The sequence below is a fragment of the Crotalus tigris genome, unplaced genomic scaffold (genome assembly GCF_016545835.1).
Source record: "Crotalus tigris isolate CLP2741 ecotype Arizona unplaced genomic scaffold, ASM1654583v1 scf7180000018549.3470463, whole genome shotgun sequence".
NCBI lineage: Eukaryota > Metazoa > Chordata > Lepidosauria > Squamata > Viperidae > Crotalus > Crotalus tigris.
Genome location: NW_024097072.1, coordinates 908,770 through 934,058, shown reverse-complemented (window position 1 = coordinate 934,058; position 25,289 = coordinate 908,770). Strand labels below are relative to the sequence as shown.

Genomic DNA, 25,289 nt, shown 5'->3' with positions numbered 1-25,289 from the left:
GCCGGCTGGAAAACTGCCCTCCAGTAGTATTGTTACAACTCAGAATTGTATAAATCCTTTAGCAAACGCCTTCTCATATGAGGGCATGAATGAAGCTGAAGGACTCATTCCTTGCTTCTCATAGTCAACAGAGGAAGAGCTCAGATTGGCTTGGAAGCAGGAAGAGATTGCCTGTCTTCCAGCCAAATCCAGCCTCCAAAATGATTCAGGTTCTCTTGGTAACTATATGCTTAGCAGTTTTTCCTTATCAAGGTAAGATGTTCTCTTTGGTTCCTTGTTCAGAATTTTACTGCTAAAAGACTATTACACCCAACAGATTGCTATGTTGATGGGTTTTATTTTGGGTTTTATTTTTGACAATTAACCAACATTTGTTCCACTTCAGTTTCTACAGATTTAGCCAAAGAATGGTCTCAAGGATCACATTTGTTGTAAAGATACAGAAATGGTTTCTTGGTATTTGCTTAAATTTTGTCAAGCCACAAGCAGATCGTAAGAAAGAAAAGTCCTAAGATTGTATATTATTCAGCCAAACAAAAGCTAGTGCTATTGTGGTTGCAGAGATTCTTCAGACTGTACTTAAATAATATGACACTAACTTTTCTCAATGCAAGATTTTGAATTATCTTAAATTATTTCTCCCCTCCTTTCCTTTTACTCTGCAAAAAACCAGGGAGATTCCTCTCTGAAAATTTTCCCATGTTCTCCTTCCTTCCTTCTTTTTACCTACTGGTTGACTAGTTTGTGACTCTTCTTTCTGTCTCCCAAATCATTCCCACATATCATTACAAACAATGATACTCAATTGATTCAGAAGTTGCCAAACACAATTAAGAGTCAGAGTCTCACTGTGGTAGCTCTGTTTTTTTTTTTAAAAAAAAATAGCAAGGAAAGATGGGGACTACCTTACTGGGGTAATTTATGGAGAGCATAAGAAAGAGAGATGGAAGGGAAATTACTGCTTATTCAGTGCTCTAAGTAAGAGAGGAATAGTAAGCTTGCTTGCTAGTAGGTGGAGTTGAACCCATCCCATGATTCTGGGAGCATCAGGTACAAATGGGTAGGTACATAAATAAGTATGAGGAAGATGTATTCTTCTGTGTGGGGCTGCCCATAACTGAGAAGACACGTTTCCAGGTCCAAATCTCTCTCTCTCTCTCTCTCTCTCTCTCTCTTCTCTCTTCTCTCTCTCTCTCTTCTATAGGTATTTGACAAGCAGTTTCTTCCCCAAACCCTGTGGTTATTGATATTTCAGTTTATTGTTTTTTTTCCACTTGCAACTATAAGCACAATCTTACGCCCTCCCTTCCATTAACCTGCTAACAAATCTTGGTCTCAGTTGTGATTGTGCATCCAAGAGGATCTTCAGGTGTCAGACGGCCATTTTTACAAAATAAGTTAAGGAATAAATAGCAGGTGACCCTTCAATGTCCATATGGGGGCCAACTCTAAATTTTTCAACTCTTGGTCTAATTTTGAATTCAATGAATTATGTACATGTTGTTAGGTGCCCCAGTGATAATTATGATGCTGTGGGCTGTCCATAGATTCTTCTGAAAGTGAAAGAAAGGAAAGTCAGAAAAACTATTAGGATGGCAGTGAGATAGCAGTTCAACTGAAGGGAATTCCTAATAAGCTGCATTTGCATAAAAATTTAAATTTGCCTAGCTTTTTGACTAATGGATATGCTAAACCAATTACTGAATTGTATGAATCACATTATATTGATTTACTATTTCTGGTGTTATCCTTATCACTCAGTGCACAAACCTGCACATTGGTTGAGATTTATTTATTTATTTTATGATTATTCAGGCTCTGAAATGTTTCTTTTGCACCTGCCCAAAGCAAGGTCTCCAGTTAGACTTCCAGCTCCCAAACCTCATTCAGCAAATTGCATTCCCAGAGAAAATCTGGATTTCCATGCTGTGTCCCACTAGAAAAAGATTTCATTGTTCACTGATAACTGAATAACAAATTGTGTTGTGGGTGTGAGAATGGTAGAATAACATCCCAAAGCAAACCAAAACTTTCTTTTCTTTTTCCTTACAAAGGGAGCTCTATAATCCTGGAATCTGGGAACGTTAATGATTATGAAGTAGTGTATCCACGAAAAGTCACTGCATTGCCCAAAGGAGCAGCTCAGCCAAAGGTAAGAAAAAGATCTTTGTTTCATCAACACATGATTTCTTGTCAGCCACAGAAATTTTTATATTCCTTTGCTGCCATCTAACGCTTATCTGGATTTTGCATTGCAGTCTATGTTCATGCTTGAATTATTTATTTATTTATTTATTAAACAAATTTATATGGCCGCCCAATTCATACCAAATTGAGGAGACTCATGGCAACTTACAAACAGAATTTCCTAATATTTATAGGTTAGTATAACTAATAAAATATTGGGAAACACCCAGCCAAACAGTGAGGAGGGATCGAGTGGGGAATTAGTCATTTCATAGCTGCAACAGATTCAGGACTGACATCGCCCCCCCCCCCCCAAACCAGGAAATTCCATTAAAGTTTATCTATCTGTTCTGAAGAGAAGGGAAGCAGTCTAGGGAGATTCCTGTATTATAGGCAGAATACAATAAAGTACTTAATTTAAAGTCTACATGTGTGGATCGGATTACTTGTGCCTAACATAAATTTACTGTTAACAGGCAACTTTGAGGGATTTCTTCTTCCTTTTTGTGCTCTTCAGTCATCCTTCACAAAAGCTGTGACAACTGTGAACCATGAGATTTCAAATTATCCTTTCTAGCTTCCAAGAATGCATTACTTTGAAATATAAAAGTTGTGTTTCTAGGTGAAGATGGTATAGTGATAATGGTTACAGCTCCAGATTAGGACTAAGAACCAGATGACTTTTGAGTCAGTCCCTCTGTCCCAGCTCAACCTCATTCACCAAGATGTTCAATTAGAGAATAAGATCTTGAACTTATGCAGGAAAGTTCATTTAACAGCAACAGATGAAATACTCTAAATCTAATGAATAATTTTGCTATTTCAGTATGAAGACGCCATGCAATATGAATTTAAGGTGAATGGAGAGCCAGTGGTCCTTCACCTGGAAAAAAATAAGTATGTTAACTCAGACTATTTCTTAACTTTACTTGGTTAATGTGGAAAATGTATATTCCTGGACAGAATCCAAGAGAAATAAAAATTGCATTCCTTTGTTTGGAAATTAAAACTAAATTAAATGTTACTGTGTAGGAAAATTTCACTACTCTTTTTTTTAAGGATGCCATGTGGGTATTCTCAATGATGTTCCATTTGAATTGTAAATTAAGATATGAATAAAAATATAATGCAAATGTAAGCCACAGAAATGGAATGAAACTATTTTTCAGCACAAAAGACAAACATAGTTGGAAGGGACTTTGGAGGCCTTCTAGTCCACCACCCCCCCCCCCCCGTTCAAGCAGGAGACTATACCATTGCATAGCTGTCCATTCATTCCTTGAAAACCTCCAGTGATGGAACACCCACAACTTCTGAAGGCAAGCTATTCCACCGATTAATTGTTCTCAGTCTCAGGAAATTTCTCTTAGTTCTAGGTTAGATTTCTCATGTGTAAATAAACCACGAACACCACTAAAAGGAAGGGTGCCATTTTCAGTACCCTGAAACCTGTATATGCCATATCACAGTTTAAATTAGTACGGCAGCCACTACACTGTAAATATGTCTCGGCAGCCTGGTACCATTGAATACTAGTGTTAAGACTGAGATACATAGTTGGTGCATTGGGAATGACTGCCTGGCTTTGATTGTAAAATGTATTTTGGTTTTGACCATTGTATATGTGTCTCTAAATGTATATTGTCATTGTTATTAAGTATAAGCTATAAAGAAAATGCCCTATATATAAGTATCTGTGAGTAACTTTATCCTATACCACTGGAGACATTTGATGATAAATTCTAATGTGTGCTTTAGAAGTTCTAGTGTCCCCTTTTGTTTATATATGAAAGCTGTACAGTAGCATCTGGATGATCTTGTTTTGGCATGGAAGCAAAGCAGGGCTACAGGGGGAAGACCAGCAAGGATTTCCAGATTGGAAAAATGTAAGGCAATGATGTGACATCAGGAGTGGAAAGTGACTCCATATACTGGTTTAAAACTTCAAGAGAGATGCTTCTGTATGAAGGTTCAAGGCATCCATTTCCTTGAGGTGGCTTCATTTTGCTCTTTAGTAAATAGAGCTATACTGCTCTTGTTTATAGACCAAGCAGTTCCCTCAGAGTGTTTTATAGATCAGAAGAATGAGAAGAAGGGGCAATACAAAATGTCTTCTTCTGGTAAATCATATTACCTCTGAGCCTTGATGAAGAGGATTCTTTGTGTAAATCTCTTTCTTCAGGTGAATCTAGTATGCACTGCCCGCCTCTCAAAATAGCCATTCTCATGGGATTGAAATACCTGCTCCATTCTTTTGATACCAAGCAAGATGTTTAAAATGCCATTATACAGAAATTGTAAACTTATTATAAAATTATCTCAGTCCTACTTAATTCCTGACATAGATATTCTCTTCTTTGCAGAGGACTTTTTTCAGAAGATTACAGCGAGACTCATTATTCCCCTGATGGCAGAGAAATTACAACATACCCCACAGTTGAGGTAGGGTCTCACTTTTAAGAGTCTTGCTTTTAGGAAATAAATTGAAATAAATATTTGTGCACAATATTACAAATATACAAGAACGAGACCAGGCTACTCAAAAAAGAAGGGCTATATATGTATGAAGTATTTTATATTGATATGTTCTTAGAAGGATATATGTATTGTTATACCCAGCTTGTTTTACTCATTGAATTACCATGGCAGTATTTCAATCATCCAGTTCTTTCTTACTGGTCAAAAATCAACATTTGTAGGAGTGAGTTTTCATTTATAAACCAGACTACAGGAATACATGCAAAGTCTTTTATTTGTAATAGCAAAAGTGATAACAATTCACTTTCCTCCTATATAGAAATCCATAAAATATCTTTCACATTAAAAGGGTTCAGAACATGGCCTGCCAACTGCAAACATATGACAGCACCAGGTTTTTTTTTTCTCATAGAACACCCAGAACGGAGTTCCGGCACCTTTTTTGGATGGAACCTTGTAGGGTAGGCAAGGCGGGTTGTGTGATGTGTGTGAGTTCCGGCACCTTTTTTTTTTTTTTTAAAAAAAGCACTGGACAGCACTAACATGCTTTGTGAAGTCCTTGGCTCCTTGCCCCCAAACTGACCTAAACGTGCATCCTCTGTCTCCAAAAATTATCTACTTCTGGCTTAGCGTCTTCAAAGGCCATACAAATTGCTCCTATTTAGTGTGTAACAAACATATCTTGATTTTAATGTCTACATGGATCCTACTTCCAGATAATGCTAGGAATTATATCTCTTGGCATATTTCTGAAAGCTTTCCTTGTGTCAGCTCAAAGGAATAACGATTATCTGATATCATTGGTAAATGTGGAATTTTCCATACATTATGGTAAGATTTCAGAATGTAGGACAACCATCAAGTCTGAAAGTTTCTTCAGCAAATCCTGTGGTTCAGCACTAGAGCTGACCTCCAAGAAAACATTTTATATTTGTGTGTTGGTTGTCTGCCCAAAAGTTCTTAGCTTTGTGCCATCAGTGGGACTCCCCCTGCAGTGTGACTTGATTTATGGAGACTTGCATTTATCCTATGTTCATTTTGCAACAATCGATATTAAGTAGGTCTTCTGTCCCCCTGAATCAAAATTTTCTGAATAACTGCTGTCTTAATATTTCATTGATGTGGTGGAATACATTGGAACTGTACTTCTGCTCATCAAATCACACTACAAACCAGCTTTAACCAGTGGAGTCCTCTTGCCTCCCTACAGGATCACTGCTATTATCATGGACGCATCGAGAATGATGCTGACTCAACTGCAAGCATCAGTGCATGCAACGGTTTGAAGTAAGATAATCTCTAATCTTTTATTTATTTTATTAAGAATAATATATTGCTCTTGGAGTTGTCACAGTTAAAATGGAGGACATGAGTTTTTCATGCAAATGAGTTGGGTGTGATCCAAGACTTCTGCAGAATTAAGAAAGACTTTGGTTGAATACCAAGAAGAGCTGCTGACAGCCAGTAGAGACACTAGGGAGCTAAATCAGATGTGTCTAAAGAAGCTTCCAAGCCCCTGACTCCTGTACATATAGGAAGTGATGTTACAGGTAGAGAAGATAAGTAGGTTTCAGATAGCATACCTTGCTAGAAAGTGTACAGGAACAGGCAAGCAGACTCTTCAGTTCTACCCAGAAACACTTTCTTGAGCCACTTTGCACACCTTCTCCAACCAGCTTGATATCTTAGCCACATAAAGATCCCAAAATTCAGAAGGTCCTTATCATTAGTCAGAATCAACGTCCTCTCAACATCTGTCACTGAAGGAAGACACTGAAACATCCCCTTTGAACAGAGTCTGTGTCCATGCAGTAGAGGAATAAATGAAAAGATGGAACATAAAAGAAAAACAACAGAATAATAAAGGAAAAACAGAATGACCGTATAACAGCATTGGAAGGGACCTTGGAAGTCTTCTAATCCAACCTCCTGCTCAAGTAGGAGACCTATATCAATTTAGACAAATAGATGTCAGTCTCTTGTTAGAAAGCAGTAGTGATGGAACACCCACAACATCCGAATGTAAACTTTTCCACTGGTTAATTGTTCCAATTGTCTGAAAATTTCTCCTTAGTTCTAAGTTGGTTCTCTCCTTTCCATCCATTGCTTCTTCTCCTTCCATCAGGTGATTTGGAGATTCAGTTGTCCCACAATTTTTTGTGACAGCTCCTTTAATATTGAAAGGCTATCATGTCATTTCTACCCCTTGTCGTTAGCCTGAATGTACCCAGTTCTTGCAACCATTCATCATATGTTTTAATCTCCAGCTCCTTGTTAGTCTGCACTGTTATTCTTCAGTGTTACTCATGTTATTCTGCATATCTATGAAAATGCTTGCCAGGAATTCTTATTTCCATTCTTTATTAAATATCCTGGTCATCCTGTCTCTTATCTTAAATTGCTATCAGATCAATCTGCTTTTATTTCCTTGACCACAGCCAAATAATGTTCTATACTTTGCAAAGTAAATTGCAGTATTTCCTCTAATTCCTTTTAGATATTTTAGAACAGTTATATTTGTCCTTTTTATCATAATTAGTTGTGATTCTTCAGCTTTATCTGTTGGTCATCTATATATGATAAATATAAAGTATTTCACCCTTATGAGATAAAGTTTTACCCAAAAACAGAATATTTCAAATAGCTTTAGTCTTGTGTTTTTATAGCTAGAAACTTTATTTTTTTAATATCCTAAGAAATATACAATGTTGGATTCCATGCCAAGTATCTCCAAACAAATACTATACAAATATTTCATGTTTGCATTGAGTGTGTGCAATCTCTTATATCTATCTGTTCATAGCTGTATCTTTGAGAGGTATGGGAAAGGGATATGAGTACTGAGGAAAGAAAATAAAAAATTCAGTGAGTGTTAAGAAGGGATTCAAAAACACAGGGAATGTTGACTTGGTTAGTTAAAAATGGGTCTCAGAGCTGAGTTTCATTACCCAACTAGGTAACATCATCAGTGCAGGTTATCTCTGAACTAACAATATTCTCTTCTGTCGCTTCTCCATCTCTGATCACCTTTTCCCACATTGTTTTACAGAGGACATTTCAAGCTTCAAGGGGAGATGTACCTCATTGAACCCTTGGAGCTTCCCGACAGTGAAGCCCATGCAGTCTACAAATATGAAAATGTAGAAAAAGAGGATGAGGCCCCCAAAATGTGTGGGGTAACCCAGAATTGGGAATCATATGAGCCCATCAAAAAGGCCTCTCATTTAGATGTTACTGCTGAAGTAAGTCTCATAGTAAACATAGTTTGAGAACAGGGATTCATTTACTTGTTTCTAAAATATAAAGTAAGAGAGAAATTCTTTAGATAGAATTCAAAAGGAAGGACCCCCCCATTTCTATCTTTTTTATTCTAGCCATGGTATAAAAGAAATAATGGAAACTTGATGAACGGAAAATATATGTTTCAGGCTTATAGCATTTTCTTTGGTCATACAAACTTAGTTTGGAGATTTGAATCAAAATGGATTTAAATGAATCTCCAAATCATCTCCACTTCCTAAGTCAATTTTGAAAAGTAATCAAATTATCAATTTGGATACCTCTTTTATGCATGCAGAGAGGACTTGGGATAGGGGGCGAAACTGGTTTGAAATATTTAACGGGTTTGAGGTTTGTGATAAGATCATTATATCATCTTGACTCCATTTTCCAATTTGATTTGAATCATCAAGTTATATTAGCAATAATTGAATCAAAAGTGACAAAATGAATCTGGTCACAATTGACTTTCAAATTCCCAATATTTTCCTTCTTTACTGGAATAACAAGAATTAGAAAATAAAACATTGCATCCAAAGTAACAGTTCCTTCCTTTCCTTTTGGTGGCAAAAGATAAAACTGCCTGATATATATCTAGAAATTCAAAATCTCAACTTTTTTAATTAAAATGTTAAAATTGACATGGAACAACAGTTGTTCTTCCAATGGAATACCAAAACTGATTTTGAAGTCTGGCTGAAATATATCTAGAAGTTCAAAACCTCAAGTTTTCTATTAAAATATTAAAGTTGACATGAAACAACAGTTGTTACAATGGAATACAAAAATACAAGTTCAGATACCAAAATTGATTGTGAAATCTGGTTTGGCTTTTGGCTTCATCGTTTCTGGCATTTCAAGAATCTTTATCCTCAGCAAGTTGTGGTTATATACATTAATTGGTCCTCTATCTTGAATGTTCTTGTCTCAATGTCAAATCATGATCACTTTATTCAAACTGGATCTTGTGCAGCAGAGTTAAGAAAGTGGCTGTCAGAGAGCAAGGAGAGAAATTGCACTCTGGAATTGGCAATTTGGCCTTGTAGTTCTGTATGCTGAAAAAACAGGAGTACACTTTCCTAGGGAAAGAAGCAAGTAATGCACACTCACACCTTCAGGTCTTAGCATAAGTCTACTTCCCCAGCAATCTGGGTACTCTAGTGGTGGAATCTAACAGGGGAATGCAGGAGGGAGGGGCTCTTTCCCAGGGAAACAAGAGGCAGATCAGCAATGAGTCTTTGGATGGCAGAAAGAAGCCCTGAAGGGATCCTCCCTAAAACCTTCACAGGTGTATCTCATGGTTGCACACACAGTGTGCTTTAGTCTGGCAAGATTCCCATCTATACGAGAACAGCAATAAAGAAACTACTCTGAGCAATTAACCATGTTTTCTTGTTCCTTCTGCCTGAGAGGTCTGAAGCAATATTTCAGTAATCATTTTAAAATTACATCAAAAGAAAGGCATAATTATTTGGCCATTTAGAGTGAGTTCAGTGGGTCAAAATGTCTGATTGCCTCCCCTTACCTTCTCTTTGATGCATAGTGTGATATGATTGTAGACAAGATCTAATTGGTTCCATAGCATGACCACATCATCTTGTTTCTCATGTGATTGGTTGGGATCCTTTGTTCGAGAAAGGGAAGGAAAGGTGAGAAAGTCATTGGAGCATCGTTTAGACAGGCTGAAAAATGGGTCAAAGAGAGCAATTTTCTCATGTGCCTGTTCTTATTCCTATTAAATTGTGTTCAGAATTAGATACTCATATATTTCTTTATCTTTAAATGTAGGCATCATAAATTCCAAAAACAGATTAACTGGAAACAAGGGCCACACCTTATTAATAGAAAGAAAGTGATTTTTTTAAAATGAAACCACTTTTGTTTCTGCTTGACAATCCATTGCATAATGTATTTTTTTCCTCAAAGCTTTGTCAGCACTTTTCCCAACCTTTCCAGTTTTGCGGACAAGTGGGGGGGAGGGGATGGTTCCATGTGAGCAGTGGGGTCATGCATGCACCCAGCTCTATTTGTGTGAGCAGTGAGCACACACACCCACTCATGCAAATGGAGCACACCCGCCCATGCTCACTCGTTGGACATGCAAGTGGAGATGTGGGTGCTCACCTGCCACTTCCATGGCCCAGTTCCAAAGGCCCAGAGCTAAAATGTTAACAAGCTGTCTCCCTGTAAATATCTTCTTGAAAGAACCAATATTTCTGAAAGTTCAAGTATTTTGATCAGAGAGTAAAACAAGCATTTTTCTGATTATCTGATGATGACCAACATTCTTGTTGGCTGCTGGAAGCAACATGTCTAAACAGCCTTTTCTTTATTGTTCTGCTTAGCAACAAAGATACTTGAATGCCAGAAAATACGTGAAGCTTTTCCTAGTTGCGGACTACATAATGGTAAATATCCTGGATATCTTTCCATTTTCTTTCTGCATTGAGCACAGCATTTTGTTTCTGCCTTTTTTAATGTGGGCATTTTTGAAGACATTAACAAACATTCTAACTGGCTTTCTCTTAAAATGTGCTTTATCATAAACTGTGATATTTTTTGTTATTGGATCCAGCAAATATTTACAAAGTTAAGAGACATTTGTGAATGTACTCTAATTTGCACATTTGTTCTTCCTGGATACCATCTAAATTTATTTTTATCCCACACTGGTTAAACAATTCAGTAGGTTTCTTTGAAACATTTCTGCACTCTTTGTTTATCCAAGTTGACAACACACAAAGAAAAAGATGTATAGTGAAGAATGCTTATCTCACACATCTCTGAACATGGAAATATAGCATCCAATTTAGGAAAGCATTTTAATAGGCTGACTAAAATTTTCTCCAACCAGGAAAAAAGCCCATGTATGCTGCTGAAAAGTTAAAAACTTTACTATATTAATGGTACAAATGTAGATTAAAAAATCAGCACAAAAAATTCTTTGGACTGCTTGGATAAAAATTATGATTACATCAGCAAACTCAATGATTCTTTCACTGATATGTCATTTCTCTACCTTCTTCCTATAATTATGATCTCATCTTAACGTTGTTGTCTTTTCTATAGTACTTGAAATATGGCCGCAATTTAACTGCTGTAAGAACAAGAATGTATGATATTGTCAACGTTATAACTCCGGTAAGAGGACACGGTAAATATTATTTCACTTATTGAATTTAAACTAGAAGATGGATTTCTACAAGAATGCTAACTTTTGTGGCTTTGTGTGAGGCAAAACTAGATCATTTGGCCAGCTGGTGATCAAGCATGTGAGGCCATCTCAGAAAATGGGTTAATTCAGTAACTAGGTTAATAAGCCTCTTATGAGAATACAGCCACTGTGTTGGGAGGATGCAAATCCAAAAGTGTTGCAAGAATTCAATCAGAACTATATCTGTAGCTGGATTCTTTCAGGCTGTGTTTAATGGTTCTGAACTGGGAGATTAGAAAGAGATGGACAGAGTCAGCCTATTCCAAGCTCAGTTGATTATGAAACTGATCCCCGAGAAGAAACCTGGAGAGAGGAAGTCAACTTGACTTGGATTGTGGTTACTTAGGAGGAGATACACCCGTATTGCAGTCTTCTGTTAGCCTTGTTTACATTTTCACTGTGGATGATCAGTTAGAAACAGGGAGACAACAGGAAGATTGATGAATCAACTCTCATCAACATTATTATTACTGCCCAATATATAGAGTCCTTAGTGCTGTCTGAGCTTGGTGGTGTCCTTGCAGACATTTCATTATCTGACTACTCCACATGAGTAAGCAAAGCTGCAAACTCAGAGCACCCAGGACTTCAACTTTGAGCTCCAGAGATTTCTCTTCTATTGATGCCTAGGTCTATTTTTTTTTCACCTGCTTGTAGAAACCAATGACAGTTGCCTCTTAATCTTGAAATGTTTCTCAAGGTTTACTTGTGTTTAAGTTTCTGATTGATGCCATTTCCACCTGACAGATTTACCATCGTATGAATATTCATGTAGCACTGGTTGGCCTAGAAATTTGGTCCAACACAGATAAAATTATCGTGCAGTCATCAGCAGATGTTACTTTGGACTTATTTGCAAAGTGGAGAGCGACAGATTTGCTGAGTCGCAAAAGTCATGATAATGCTCAGTTACTCACGTAAGTCTCATTGTGGGGAAAGGGAGTGGGGGTAGCCGGGAGTGGAGGATTATGGGAAAGTTAGTGCTTGCACAGAGCTTCTGCTCTATGCTCTATGCTTTAAATCATGTGTGAAGTATTTTTCTGGGTCAAGGTCAACCACTTTTTTTTTTGTAGATGAGAGCTGGTTTTGCGAAGTCCTTGAATGATTGCAGGTCAAAAACTCAGCTTGATTTCATTTCACCTGAATTTAAAATTGAAAATCAATTGATTATCCTGCTATACTTTTGCTCTACTTACACATGCATTTTTAATTCAATTAAATAAAGTTTTGGTTCCCATTCTGCACCAACTAAATGAACACTTGCATTATACAACAGATAAACCAAAAATAAAGTAAAATAATAACATATCCAATCTATCCATAGTGCTTACCAGTGTGTGTGTGTGTGTGTGTGTGTGTGTGAATGTTTCCCTGCCAGTCATATCCACCTCTAGGAGTTTGTGCTCAACTCTGTTTCATAGCTGAAAAGCCCGCATTGTCCAAAGATGCTTGGGTAGTCATGTGGCCAGCATGATCAAATGCCAAAAGCACATGGAATGCTATTACCCTCCCCAAAATGGTACCTATTTATCTACTTATGTTTGCATGCTTTTGAACTGCTAGGCTGATAGGAGCTGGAGCAAGTAACTGGAGTGCATTGCATCAGGCAGAACTTAGGTCTCAAACTGTCCACCTTCCAGTCAACAAGCCCACTGTTTTAACTGTTCAGTTCCACACCCCATCAGCCTATATATTTTCATTCAATTTTATGAGTGGGAAACTGACATGGTTATTGTCTTATATCTATAAAATATTGCACAAATAACAATTGTGTTTTGAGCAATCTTACAGGATATTTGCATAACTAGAAGGTCTTATGAAATATGGAAGGGGCTAGATGGAGGATAGATTTAAGTGCAAGGGAGAACATTAAAAATACAAAAAAAAAAATCCTTTTCATTTGCCCACATAAGTTGATTTGACTTGTCTTCCAGTCACTTTGCTGATACCATCTAGTCTTCAATAACCCTACTGCTAAATTGATAAGACAACATTTATTAAATATGTATTTGGGGTTTTCATAGTTAATGGAATTAAATTAACCTAATGGGCTGGATTCCAAAAACATGGTAACCCCTCTCCCCAACCTAATTTATACTAACACCAGCCAAACTCATCATACAGTGAAAATGCATCCTGAATATTTTTAACAGACCTACTTAGTTAAATGGCATCTGAGATTAGAGCCTAAAATGAATTCTAACATTTTTGAAAACAGTAACTGAGGACGGGACGAAGGGTTTGCAAAAAGCCATAGAAAGTTATATATGCCCCTACATAATGTGCTTCTATCTTCTATAAATTTTATCCCCCTCCTCTTCTTTCTTATAGGGGCATTAACTTCAATGGACCAACTGCAGGACTTGCTTACGTGGGCGGCATCTGCAATACGATGTATTCTGCAGGAGTTGTTCAGGTTAGTAGGAAAAAAAATATATACATGTTATCTATTTCTACTCAAGAGAAAACTTACATAGAGGCAAAATGTGTTTACAAATAAAGTCTCTTCTTTTTTTTGATCCATGTCATTTTCATCCATATTTATTTGTGGATTTGACATCTCTAGGTCCTGCCTCAACTGATGGCATTTTGGCACAAAGCATTCTAGAACAGGCTTTTTGTATGCAATAAGCCATATGTCAAAGACGACAATATATTATAATGTTTCTGCATCAGGAAGAGTCAAATTGTGCTCTAATCGGCAAATGAGCAGGTCAAATCATGTTACAATACTTCCAAATAAGGCTTCTGAACAATATTCTTAGCAGTCCTAATGACAAACATGAATCACCCTTCTTTCATTTCAAGAAATTTAGTATCTAGATTGCATGTGACTGAATTAAAATACATTGAGAAAATGAGAGAATATTAAATCTTAAAAAAGAAAAAAATGCCAGTATTTTATGATCCTGCAAGAAAATCATATTAGTTAAGGTGATGCTATGCATTTATTGAGAAACAGTAAACTTAGCTTTTTGTTCACATAGAAAGAATGGAGAGACATGGCAATAAACAAAACTTATACAATAAAGCTCATAAATTTTTGTTTCTTAATAAGCAGAGTTAAGATCCTGGTAGTACGAGGTAATCCTGTTTCCACAAGAAGGTCATTTCATTCAGAAAGAGCAACTCATTCTTAAGTCTGTTTAGAATGGCTACCTTCAATATTCTGAAAATGCTAGCTTGCAGCAAAAGACACTGAGTAGTTTTTGGACTGAAGTTGCCTCTAAGTTTTAGTAACTGAATAAATGCAGACAGCAAATGGATGCATAAGTTTTGATCTTCTCCTGTGCTATAGCTTCCGGGCTTTAAAGTTTCCTTCTGGATGTATTTGTGTATGTTCTGGAGTCTTGGTGGGCCCACATATATTCAGAAGAGCTAGAGGAATCCTAAGATGGTATCCTTAACTTAAAATTGGTCACTTAGTCACCAAATTTAGCCACTTAGTGCTAATAGTAATAATTGGATTCACCTACAGTTTCTTGGTAGACTAACAATGAACAAAGTATTCTCTTTTCTTCAGGATCATAGCAAAATACATCATTTGGTTGCAATTGCAATGGCCCATGAGATGGGTCATAATCTGGGCATGGATCATGACAAAGATACCTGTACTTGCGGGACTAGGCCATGCATTATGGCTGGGGCACTAAGGTAAGGATTGAGGGAAACTTTTAATGCCTTTCCAATCAAGTTATTTTAAATGGTTGCAATTAATTGTTAAATAAAATGCTGAGAAATTACAAAAATGAAATGGTTGGGGGGTTAGAAAAAAAAGAGGGTTTTGGTCATTTGTGTGTCACCAGGAATACTTTAAGAAAATAGAGAGTCAGCACACTTAGCTCTCTATTCGTTGTTATAAAAAGTACTATCCCTCCAAATGAAGAAAAGAAAAACTGGATCAAAATTCCACTGTTTTCCCTTCAATTATATTATTGTCTTTCCACAGAGAGGCTGACTAAAAATGAAAATAAAAGGCAGCCCACTCAAACACAAGACGCAGCTCAATCAACTAAGATCACATGGAGTTCTCGTAGCAAATACTGTACATTTTGTTAAAAAAAGGAAAGAAAGTTAGTGGAATTAAAAATGAGGGATATCTTATATGTTTTTGCAATGAATTCTGTTCCTAGTCCAAATATGAATGATGTCATGGTCTTATTTTGGTTCCTCTCTACAGCTGTGAAGCTTCCTTTCTGTTCAGCGATTGTAGTCAGAAAGATCATCAGGAGTTTCTTATTAAAAACATGCCTCAATGCATTCTCAAGAAACCCTTGAAAACAGATGTTGTTTCACCTGCAGTTTGTGGAAATTACTTTGTGGAGGTGGGAGAAGAATGTGACTGTGGCTCTCCTAGAGTAAGTCTTTTTTTTAATCAACAAGAATGATTTGAAGAATTTTCTCAAAAATGGGAATCCTTGAAAAATCATCTGGCTTTCTGAATGGTTTGAGCCATCCAAGAGGTTGGTTTGTGAATGGGATAGGTTTCTGCCCTTTATGTACATGCATATATGAAGGGGTTTCTTAGATTTGGTTAACCAGTTGTAGAGGAATGGAGAACTGGTACCTCACTACCCTTTGGGGAAGATGGTGTATTTTTAAAAATGGGTGATTGACAACTCCAAATAAATCTTTCCCTCCTGAAAACTCCTATTTTGTTGACATGGCCACATTATCTGTCCCACTATTTTCTTGAGCTGATTCCTCCCATATCTGATGATCTTTAATCTATGCTCTGATCTGAATAATATTTTTATAAGAACAGTAATTTAGTGTTCTTTTTATATTGTTAAATACACTTATAATGGTCTGTGAGAATGTCCTTGAGAGACAAAAGAAGAAGGAAACGTCTACTCAATGGTCATGTAAGATGTAGAATAGCCTGCAGAAGCAATGGGGCATGGCAAACATCTCAAGAAGAACACCTCCCACCCATTCTCTTGGTCCGTAAAGATGAAGTGATAGAAATATACTTTCAGTATTGAAAGATTATGCTACAGTCACCTTACAATCAAGATAGCGTTAATACTCATGGTTGGTGCTTCTTCTCTGGATTACCTCAAAGGCTGGCATGATGAGTAGAAAATACCTCATGAATAAGAAAGGATTGGGGCTGTAGGTTATGTGGGCTTCACAATTAGGAGATGAGGATATTTTTGTTTTATTCTTGTCACATAGGAAATATCAGATAAGGCTCTTCCACAGACAGATGTCATCTGTTGCAATAACAAACAATTTGTGCATTTGCTAGCATGAACCCTAAGAGGGAGCACATTGCAGAAATGTCTTTGACAGTTTCCCTCTTCAAAATAGACCAATTAAAAAAGACCAGGCAGATAATTCTATGACATCATTTGATATGTTTTGGTTTTTAGACTTGTCGAGATCCATGCTGTGATGCTACTACGTGTAAACTGAGACAAGGAGCACAGTGTGCAGAAGGACTGTGTTGTGACCAATGCAGAGTAAGACTTGTTTATTTTTAACACCAGGAGAGATTTTACCCTGCTCCATACTAGGCATATAGAAATGTAATATCTCTTGGCTTTTTACTATGATCAAAATATTTTAATCCTATTTCTATCGCTTCTTCTAGTTTGTTTGACCTTATGAACATATCCATAGGGAGGATAATTTAACAAAATTTTAGTCTTGTCTCAATCTCAAATGCACTCTTTCAGCACGTTAAACTGTGTCTTTAAAAATAATATATTTGTTCTTTTGACTGAGTTTGCATGGAAAACCAGTTTAAATAAGGATGGGCAATGTTTGAGATTGCTGCCCTAACTCAGCTTCCTAATGGTCTGGAAGGTTCTAAGAGGTCCCTGGTAATGCTGTGAAATTTTCCTCTCTGAGCCTTTTAGGATGGAAATAGGTGCAGGAGACTTCTGGAAATAAAGTTACCTTTTTTTCCCCTTAAGTTCTCTACCTGCTCTCTAAAGCTCTAAATTCAGGTGTTTTTGTGGCACATTCTGGAGGTGCTGCAGGATCATGAAAAGAGAGATGCAAGTTCCTCATTTCTTCTTTCTTTGTGGGATCCCAGTGGACTCTAATGAACCTTTTGAGGAGAGTGGCCCAAAACATTTTGTTATTTCCATATTTCCATCACAAGCCTAGTTTCACAGCAGGAGAAGGGAGCACGTGACAGAAAATTCTATGAATGCTTCTTCCCATGTAAAGAAACAAAATGTATCATGAGAAGTTCAACAATTCATTTTTTGCTGCTTTTTCATGGCAGCCGAATTGATTTTCCCTTTATGGTTAGCCAACAGGTAGAACTTGTCTTTCAGGAACTGAGCCTTTCATTGCATTCATTTCCCCACAGCAAATAAGACAGACTGGGACTTCTAGGCACCACACACAGTTGTAACAGGGCAGGGATGTTTGCTTGGTGATCCTCAAGACAGATGAAAAGGAGGGTTTGAAATGTGTTGTGAATCATGGTTTGACTCTTTGATCTCTGCTGCTGAAGAGTGATAGCTGGGAGTATTTTTGATTCTCACCCACAGTTTAAGGGAGCAGGAACAGAATGCCGGGCAGCAAAGGATGAGTGTGACATGGCTGATGTCTGCACTGGCCGATCTGCTGAGTGTACAGATCGCTTCCAAAGGAATGGACAACCATGCAAAAACAACAACGGTTACTGCTACAATGGGAAATGCCCCATCATGGCAGACCAATGTATTTCTTTCTTCGGGCCAAGTAAGTCAACCTTAGGATTTCAAAATAGTGGCCTTATAAAAGATTAAGACAGTCATTGCCATTAATGAAAGATATTTTCTTCTTTGAATCCATAGTAAATCATCATTAGATTTCTGTTCTGTAACAGAGTTGGAAGGAGACTTGGAGGTCTTCTAGTCCACCTCCCTGCTCAAGCAGGAAGCCTTATACCATTTCCAATCTCTTCTTTAAAAAAAATCTCCAGTGTTGGAGCACCCAGAACTTCTGAAGGTCTTTTCCAGAAGGAATATTTTTTTAAGATAAAGCCTCCATTTTTTGTAGGCTTTACAGCCCAGAGATGGACTTTGGGAGAAGGATACTTTTGTGGGTTGTTCATACGTTCCCAAATTGGAGAAAGATCAGAGCCAATCTTAATGAAAGATAATGTAAATTGAACATGGGACTATGCGCTAAGAGTATTCAAACCTGCAATTGAAGTTTTCCTTACATTTGGCATAATAATTGAAGAAACAGATGTTGGGGGATGTGATTCTTATCACTGATCACTCATCATTTTAATGCCAGACTATTACAAAATTTTCAGCATGGATTTATATTGAAAAAGGAAACTGAAATAAGTTCCTCTTTTTCATATAGGGTAAACAGTTTTCAGCAAACAGGGAGATTTATCTTGGCCATCTATATGCAATGAAGCTTTGCATATAGAAAGTCCCAAACACAAGTTTTGGGTCACTAATTAAAAGATTCAGAATTAACAGAATAATAGAAGAACAGAGTTGTAAGGAGCCTTTGATGTCTTCTAGTCTAACGTCCTGTTCAAGCAGTAGACCCTATATCATTTCCAATCTCTTCTTAAAAACCTCCAGTGTTGGAGCACCCCAACTTCTGAAGACAAGCCATTCCATTGATTAATTGTTCTGTCAGGAAATGTCTCCTTGTTTCTAGGTTGATTCTCTTCTTGATTAGTTTCCATCCATTGGTCGTGTTCGCCCTTCAGGTGCTTTGGAGAATCGGTTGACATCCTCTTTTTTGTGGCAGCCCCTTAGATATTGGAACACTGATATCATGTCACCCCAAGTCTTTCTTTTCAATAAACTAGATGTACCCAATTTGTGCAACTCTTCTTCATATGTTTTAGCCTCTAGTCCCCTAATGATATTTGCTGCTCTTCTCTGCATTTGTGGCAAACAAAACTGTACACAATATTCCAAAGCATTATAAAGTGATACTAACACTTCATGTGATCTTGATTTTATCCTCCTGTTAGTGTAGCCTAATTATAGTGTAAAGCAATTCCGCCACTATTGCAAAAGTGTAGCCTAATACTGTGTGGGTTTTTTTGCAGTTGCAACACACTGCTGCCTCATATTTAAGTGATTGTCCACTAGGACTCCAAGATCCCTCTCACAGTTAGTACTACTGAGCCAGGTATCACCTCTTCTGTACCTGTGCATTTGGTTGTTCTTTCCTAAATGTAGAATTGTTTTTTTTTTTTTTACTTTTTTGCTACTGAATTTAATTTTCTTAGATTGGACTCAATGTTCAAAAGATCCTTCTGGATCTTAACCCTATCTTCTGGAGTGATTGTTATTCCTGCCAATACGGTGTTCTCTGCAAATTTGATGAGTTCCACTTCCATCCTTTTGTCTAAATTGTTTATGAAGGGTCAGGTGGAATGTGATGATGATTGGGAATCTGAATTACAAATCAGAACATTAATCGATCATCTGATTTATGGAGGATGTGATTTAGACAATAAATAGACATTTGTTGTATTATTTCCATTGATTTGAAAATGAAAAACTCTCAGTTCAAACAAAGAAATCGTTATTTTGGTCAGGTAAATAGCATGAAATGAGGTAGCATTCCAAAGAATAGTAATAGCTCAATCCTTTGCAAGTAATCCAACTGGATTCAAAGAGGCTCGTGCCCAGGAATTGACAGGGCTCAAACCAAGAATGACACATGATGGTTATTCCAAGCTGAATTCTTTCTTGTTTCATTCCTATAGTCAAAATCTTTCCAGACTCTCTACTATCTGCATCTACAATACACTCTGTAAACTATTAGGGAGGAGATGTCTTCACCCTCTTTCTTTCACTCATGATATCCAGGCAGAGTTGCCTCTTACTCCTCTGGATTTCACCTCCTCCCTTCTGGGAATCCATGTTGTCACTGCATTCCAGCACAGGAATGTATCCATGATAGCTGAAGTGGAAAAATGAGGACACAGAGGAAGAAATCTGGTTTCAGATTCCCCCATAGCCATTGATTTACCGCATGGTCTTCTGCAAGTTGCATTGTATGGCTTCAGCTTTGTGTCCATAAAATGGAATAAGCAAGTTTAGTGTAACACTGTATGTGATAGTGAAAGCTTCATAATGAGGATTAGATAAATAAGTAAGTAAGTCAATATTAACTAAATTATTTGGAACTCCTCTGAAATCTCTTAAACCATTTTTTATCCTGCTGGCATGTTACACATTCTGGTATTTGTCTTGGTTCCTCACTCCCTCTTGCAGGTGCAACTGTGTCTCAAGATGCATGTTTTCAGTTTAATCGTGAGGGCAATCATTATGGCTACTGCAGAAAGGAACAAAATACAAAAATTGCATGTGAACCACAGTAAGCTTTCTAAATTATTTCCTGCAATGTTGTTGATATAATATAAGGATAATAAGAAATATTTTATAGTCCACATCTGTGGGAATATGACTCTGTCGCCCAGCTAAAACAATAGAAATATGAGCCAAAATTTATGACTAATTTTTCTTTGTTTTCCATCCGGGGTTACAAGATGGAGCAAAAGTGGGGTATAAAAAGACTGCTGTGAGGATGGAAGGTTGTGTGAGAAGGTTGTGTGAAAAAGGACAGATAGTCCTTGACTTATAATCTTTCGTTCAGTGACTTCAAAGAAGTGACTTACAACTGATTCTTCGCTTCCAACTCTCACAGCATCCTATAGTCATGTGATCAACATTTGGGTTCCTGTATTTATGAGGGTGCAGTATCCCGAGGTCACATGACACCATTTTCCATCTTCCCAGCCAGCTTCCAACAAACAAAGTCAATGGGGAGGTGAATCACCATGTGATTCACTTAACAATTGTAATGGTTCACATAACAGCCATGGCAAAAAGGTTGTAAAATTGGCAAGGGAAATTCTGGACATAGTTGTGGTTGTAAGTCAAGGACTACACTATTATCTGCCTTTCTCATTGGGCTGACATCACCCAGCTTATTTAACCTGCATATTACTGAATAAACCCTTGTTGGTTGAGTTTACTAATTGCATTTGGTCATAAATCATGATTTAGAAACCACAATGGCTAAATTGGCACCACATGTTAAACCCAAACTAAACAGTAAGCCACATTATCTTTTAGTGGTGTGTGTAAATCTGGACTCTGCCTTTAGCTCTTATGTAAACACACAGACCCTTGTGCCATTGTTTCCTGTTAAAGGAAGGAAATTTCTTATTTTATACATCCTTAGTTAAATCTTAAATACTTTTTTCTTCCTATTTTTTTTTAAAGTGAAATGGAATAATAGCCATTTTTTTGGGGGGGGGCTCTTTCCCTCTCCAACATTTAGTGCAGCTACCCTAACCTTTACATTTCAACTCCCTGTCATCCACTGATCAGAGATTAGGAGAATTTTAGGCTAGAATCTGGAAAAACTAAATCTCCTAATTCTACTTTAGGCGTTTTCCAGCTGGATAATAGATGCACTCTTAAGATGAGAATCCTGACTCAAACTATCTTCACCCCAAAAAGAAGGAAATCACAGTGAACTAGTTGGAGATACAAGAACTGTGTTTCTCTATTTTGTTTCAAACCTTGAAAGATTTTGTGGGATTTTTCAGTTACGTGTTAAAAAAGGCAACCCGGTTCCTATTGAGGCTGAACAAACCTCTGGTTCCCCATCTCTAATTAAAAAACCAAAACGCATAAAGGATAACCCAAGATCAGCTGATTATCAGCACAGTCACGTGCTCTGGTCATCTCCCAGTTGGATTACTTCATAGGGCTACCCTTGAAGAGTATTCGGAAAGTGCAACTGGTACGGAACACTGTGGTGCTGATAGTTCTGGAGGCCTCTGACATGTGACACCGCTGTTATATGATGCACAGGTTGCCAGTTTGCTTCCGGGTCAATTCAAGGTGTTGGTCATTACCTTTAAAGCCCTTTATGACATGAGTCCAGGGAACTGATGGAACTGTTGGGATTAACCTGCTCCAGTCCTTTTGGTGGAAAAGGTCTACTTCAGATCCTATCAGCCAAAGACTTTTGGCTAGAGAGGTGCAGGAGAAAAGCCTATTCAGCTGTGCCCCCCCCCCCTGCAATATTCAGAGGTGAGGTCTGGCCCCAGAGTTCAGGCTCCCAGGAACAACTTCAAACATGGTTCTGCTGCTTGACCGGGGGGGGGAGGGGCAACATGGGCCTGCTACATTAGGGATGGCTGATGGAATGGTGAAGACACTCATCCCCAGGCTGCCCATCATGTTTCTTAATTTTTACCTTTTATTCTAATTGTAATTGTTTGTGGCACTTTCTAACTTTTTGTTATATCATAAGTCACCCAAAAGCCATTCTATTAGTGAGATGGGGGACATGAGAAATAAATGAATGAATATTTGCAAATAAGCAAAGGAACAAACCTCATTCTTATTAATTAGTATGAATTGACTGCTTCCTTTTCAGAGATGTAAAATGTGGCAGGTTATACTGCTTCCCTAATTCACCTGAAAACAAGAATCCTTGCAATATCTACTATTCACCCAATGATGAAGATAAGGGAATGGTTCTTCCTGGAACTAAATGTGCAGATGGAAAGGTTAGTAAAAGATTACCTCTAATCTGTGTGCTTTAAAGTCTGATTCCGAGGGGTGATCGCTAATTTTTTTTGCAATCAATCAATGCTGAAAGCTGGTCTAGATTTTCCAAACTACAGTGAATCTACATAGAAGAAAAAGTATCCATCTAGCCTTCTTTTGGTTGTTATTTTGTTTTTCCTTCAAAGAACAACCCCCAACAAATGAGGTGGATGTCCAGGGCTGTTTCTTTCTTGCAAGAACAAAACGCCTGGCCTTCTCAGAGCCTTGTGCTTCTCTCTCACAGCATCTTCTGGACAGACTGTCAAGAGACAGACCTTTCTCTGAACTTGTAGGCATCTCCATTAGGAAGGTGGAAGAGAGAAATAGAAAATCAGGGCAGAGTTGGTTGTGACCTAACAATGCAGCCACTTAGAAATGCTGAAGCAAACCCAAAGCTTACCTTAAAGCAGGGGTTCTCAACCTGTGGGTCGGGACCCCATTTGGGGTCAAATGACCATTTCACGGGGGTCACCAAACCACGCTGTCTGCCATTTTTTCCCTTTTCCCTAGCTGTCCTACTCCCTCTTATTGGTGGCCACACCCATTTGGGGGTCACCACAACATGGGGAACTGTATTATGGGGTCACGGCATTAGAAAGGTTGAGAATCACTGCCTTAAAGGATCAGGAATCACTTCCCCTTGATTTTTATACTACATAGAACCTGAAAGAAGTTTCAGTTAGTTCAGAAAGTTCTGTCTTACTCCATTGATCATCTCTTGCTTTGACTTTCAGGCCTGCAGCAACGGGCAATGTGTTGATGTGACTACACCCTACTAATCAATCTCTGGCTTCTCTCAGATTTGATTTTAGAGATCCTTCTTCCAGAAGGTTCAACTTCCCTCAAGTTCAAAGAGACCCATCTGCCTGCATCCTACTAGTAAATCACCCTTAGCTTTCATATGGAATCTAAATTCTGCAATATTTCTTCTCCATATTTAATCTGTTTACCTTTTGCTGTAATCAATCTTTTTCCCGCCACACAGCTCCATGGGCATGTACAACACCAACGACTTATTTGCTGTCAAGACAAAAAAAAAAGGCCAGTTTACCGTTTGCCAATTGCAAGCATATTTAATGCAACAAGTTCTGCTTTTTGAGCTGGTGTATTCAAAGTCAATGCTTCCTCTCCCAAAATTTCATGCTGGCTTTCCAAGATGTAGCTGCTTCCATCAATAAACTATTCTCATTCTGCATTTTGTAAAGGCTTATCTTTCAAATATTGTTTGCTGGAATAAACCACATCAAGAACTTGCACGCAATCCTGAGGTAAACTATCAGTGAATTATCTACTGGCATTAAAGGCAGTGGTCAGATTCAGCCAGTTTGCACCAGTTCGGAGGAACCGGTAGCAAAATTTTCCTGAATTCGGAGAACCGGCTGGCTTCCAGACGTCCAGTCTAGGCCTTGGAGGCCTGAAGGAGGCCTCTCAGGCCTAGAATAGTCCACCAGAAGTGCATGGATACCACTTCTGGAACATTCTATGACAATTCTAAATGCTGACTGCTAGTAAAGATTCTCTGGATTCAAAAGGGTACAAATTCCCTGATTGCAGATTCCTCTCTTTTGTGCTCTTTATAGAAGCTATTTGTTTTGGTAATGTTTGCATCCTAGCTAAAAACTCAGAGGACATTAAAAGAGATCAGTTTTAAACATTTAGATTTTTAAAATATAAATTTGTTTTTTTAAAAAAGATCTTTATAGTTGCAGCAACCCTGACATCTAGTGGGCAAGAGTCTGAACTGCACCCTTAATCACATTCTAGTTATTTGTTTTCTTTCTGCATATAGTCATGCTGGCCACATGAAGCTCTTCATCTGTGAATGAGAGATGAACAGCACCCCCTAGAATCAGACACAAGAGACTTAGCAGGGACCCTCTCTAGTTTCTGTAAAGGGAACAGTGGGAGATTTCTACTTTCAGAGGCTAGAGGAGTTGATTTTCCAGACTCTCAACTTCTACTATTCTGCAGTGGAAAAAGCTCCTCAAATAGAGCCACTAAAAATTGCTCACTTGAAGTACTCAATTCAAAAATATCTATTTGTATTTGTGTTCTTTATCCGCGCCTGTGTTGAAGCAAATGGGCCTCCCCTGGCCCGATTAATAAGGAGTTAATACCATTAATAAAGAGTACCTTAATCTTAAAATGCCATTTAAAAGGTTGATTTCTTTTGGTGGTCACAATACCCACAGGAGGGCACAGTTTTCGATTTTATCATTAAAATCTTATTAATATTAATAAGCCACAATAGGCCTTAACTCGGTTTAAGACTTGAACCAGGATCCAGATTGTTGGGGGCAATGTAAATATATATGAAACTTCCTATGAAAAACTTGAAGTCCAAAGAGCTTCCATTTTATGCGACCTCGCATTCCTACGCAACTGCCGAGATCAAAATCTAATCCCCACATGTTTCCAACTGAAATTCCACTCCAACTCTGCACCAAACGGATCCTGAAAGAACAGAATTGGCCCTAATCAGAAATGAACTTCACACAAAAAGATTCCTCCTAGACCGAATTAACAAAGATCTCCTCACACTCCACCTCAAACTCAGCAACAAGATCCACCCC

General features: G+C 37.8%; 1 protein-coding gene across 1 annotated transcript; it reads left to right on the top strand.

The window, feature by feature from the left end:
- Positions 1-74: 74 nt before the first annotated feature.
- LOC120312894 (zinc metalloproteinase-disintegrin-like VAP1) lies at positions 75-23,911 on the top strand. Its single transcript, XM_039354199.1, has 17 exons — positions 75-252; positions 2,055-2,152; positions 3,014-3,084; positions 4,551-4,629; positions 5,876-5,952; positions 7,715-7,907; positions 10,290-10,352; positions 11,014-11,085; positions 11,906-12,075; positions 13,490-13,574; positions 14,682-14,812; positions 15,339-15,516; positions 16,534-16,623; positions 17,668-17,860; positions 20,362-20,464; positions 22,544-22,676; positions 23,451-23,911. Exons 1-17 carry the CDS (start codon positions 90-92, stop codon positions 23,493-23,495), a joined length of 1,944 nt encoding a protein of 647 aa, XP_039210133.1. The 5' UTR covers positions 75-89; the 3' UTR covers positions 23,496-23,911.
- The last annotated feature ends 1,378 nt before the right edge of the window (positions 23,912-25,289 follow it).

Coding starts and splice junctions, on each gene's coding strand:
- LOC120312894 (XM_039354199.1), top strand. CDS start 90: ATGAAGCTGAAGGACTCATTCCTTGCTTCTCATAGTCAACAGAGGAAG. Junction 2,153..3,013: donor AAGGAGCAGCTCAGCCAAAG/GTAAGAAAAAGA, acceptor TTGCTATTTCAG/TATGAAGACGCCATGCAATA. Junction 15,517..16,533: donor GTGACTGTGGCTCTCCTAGA/GTAAGTCTTTTT, acceptor TTTGGTTTTTAG/ACTTGTCGAGATCCATGCTG.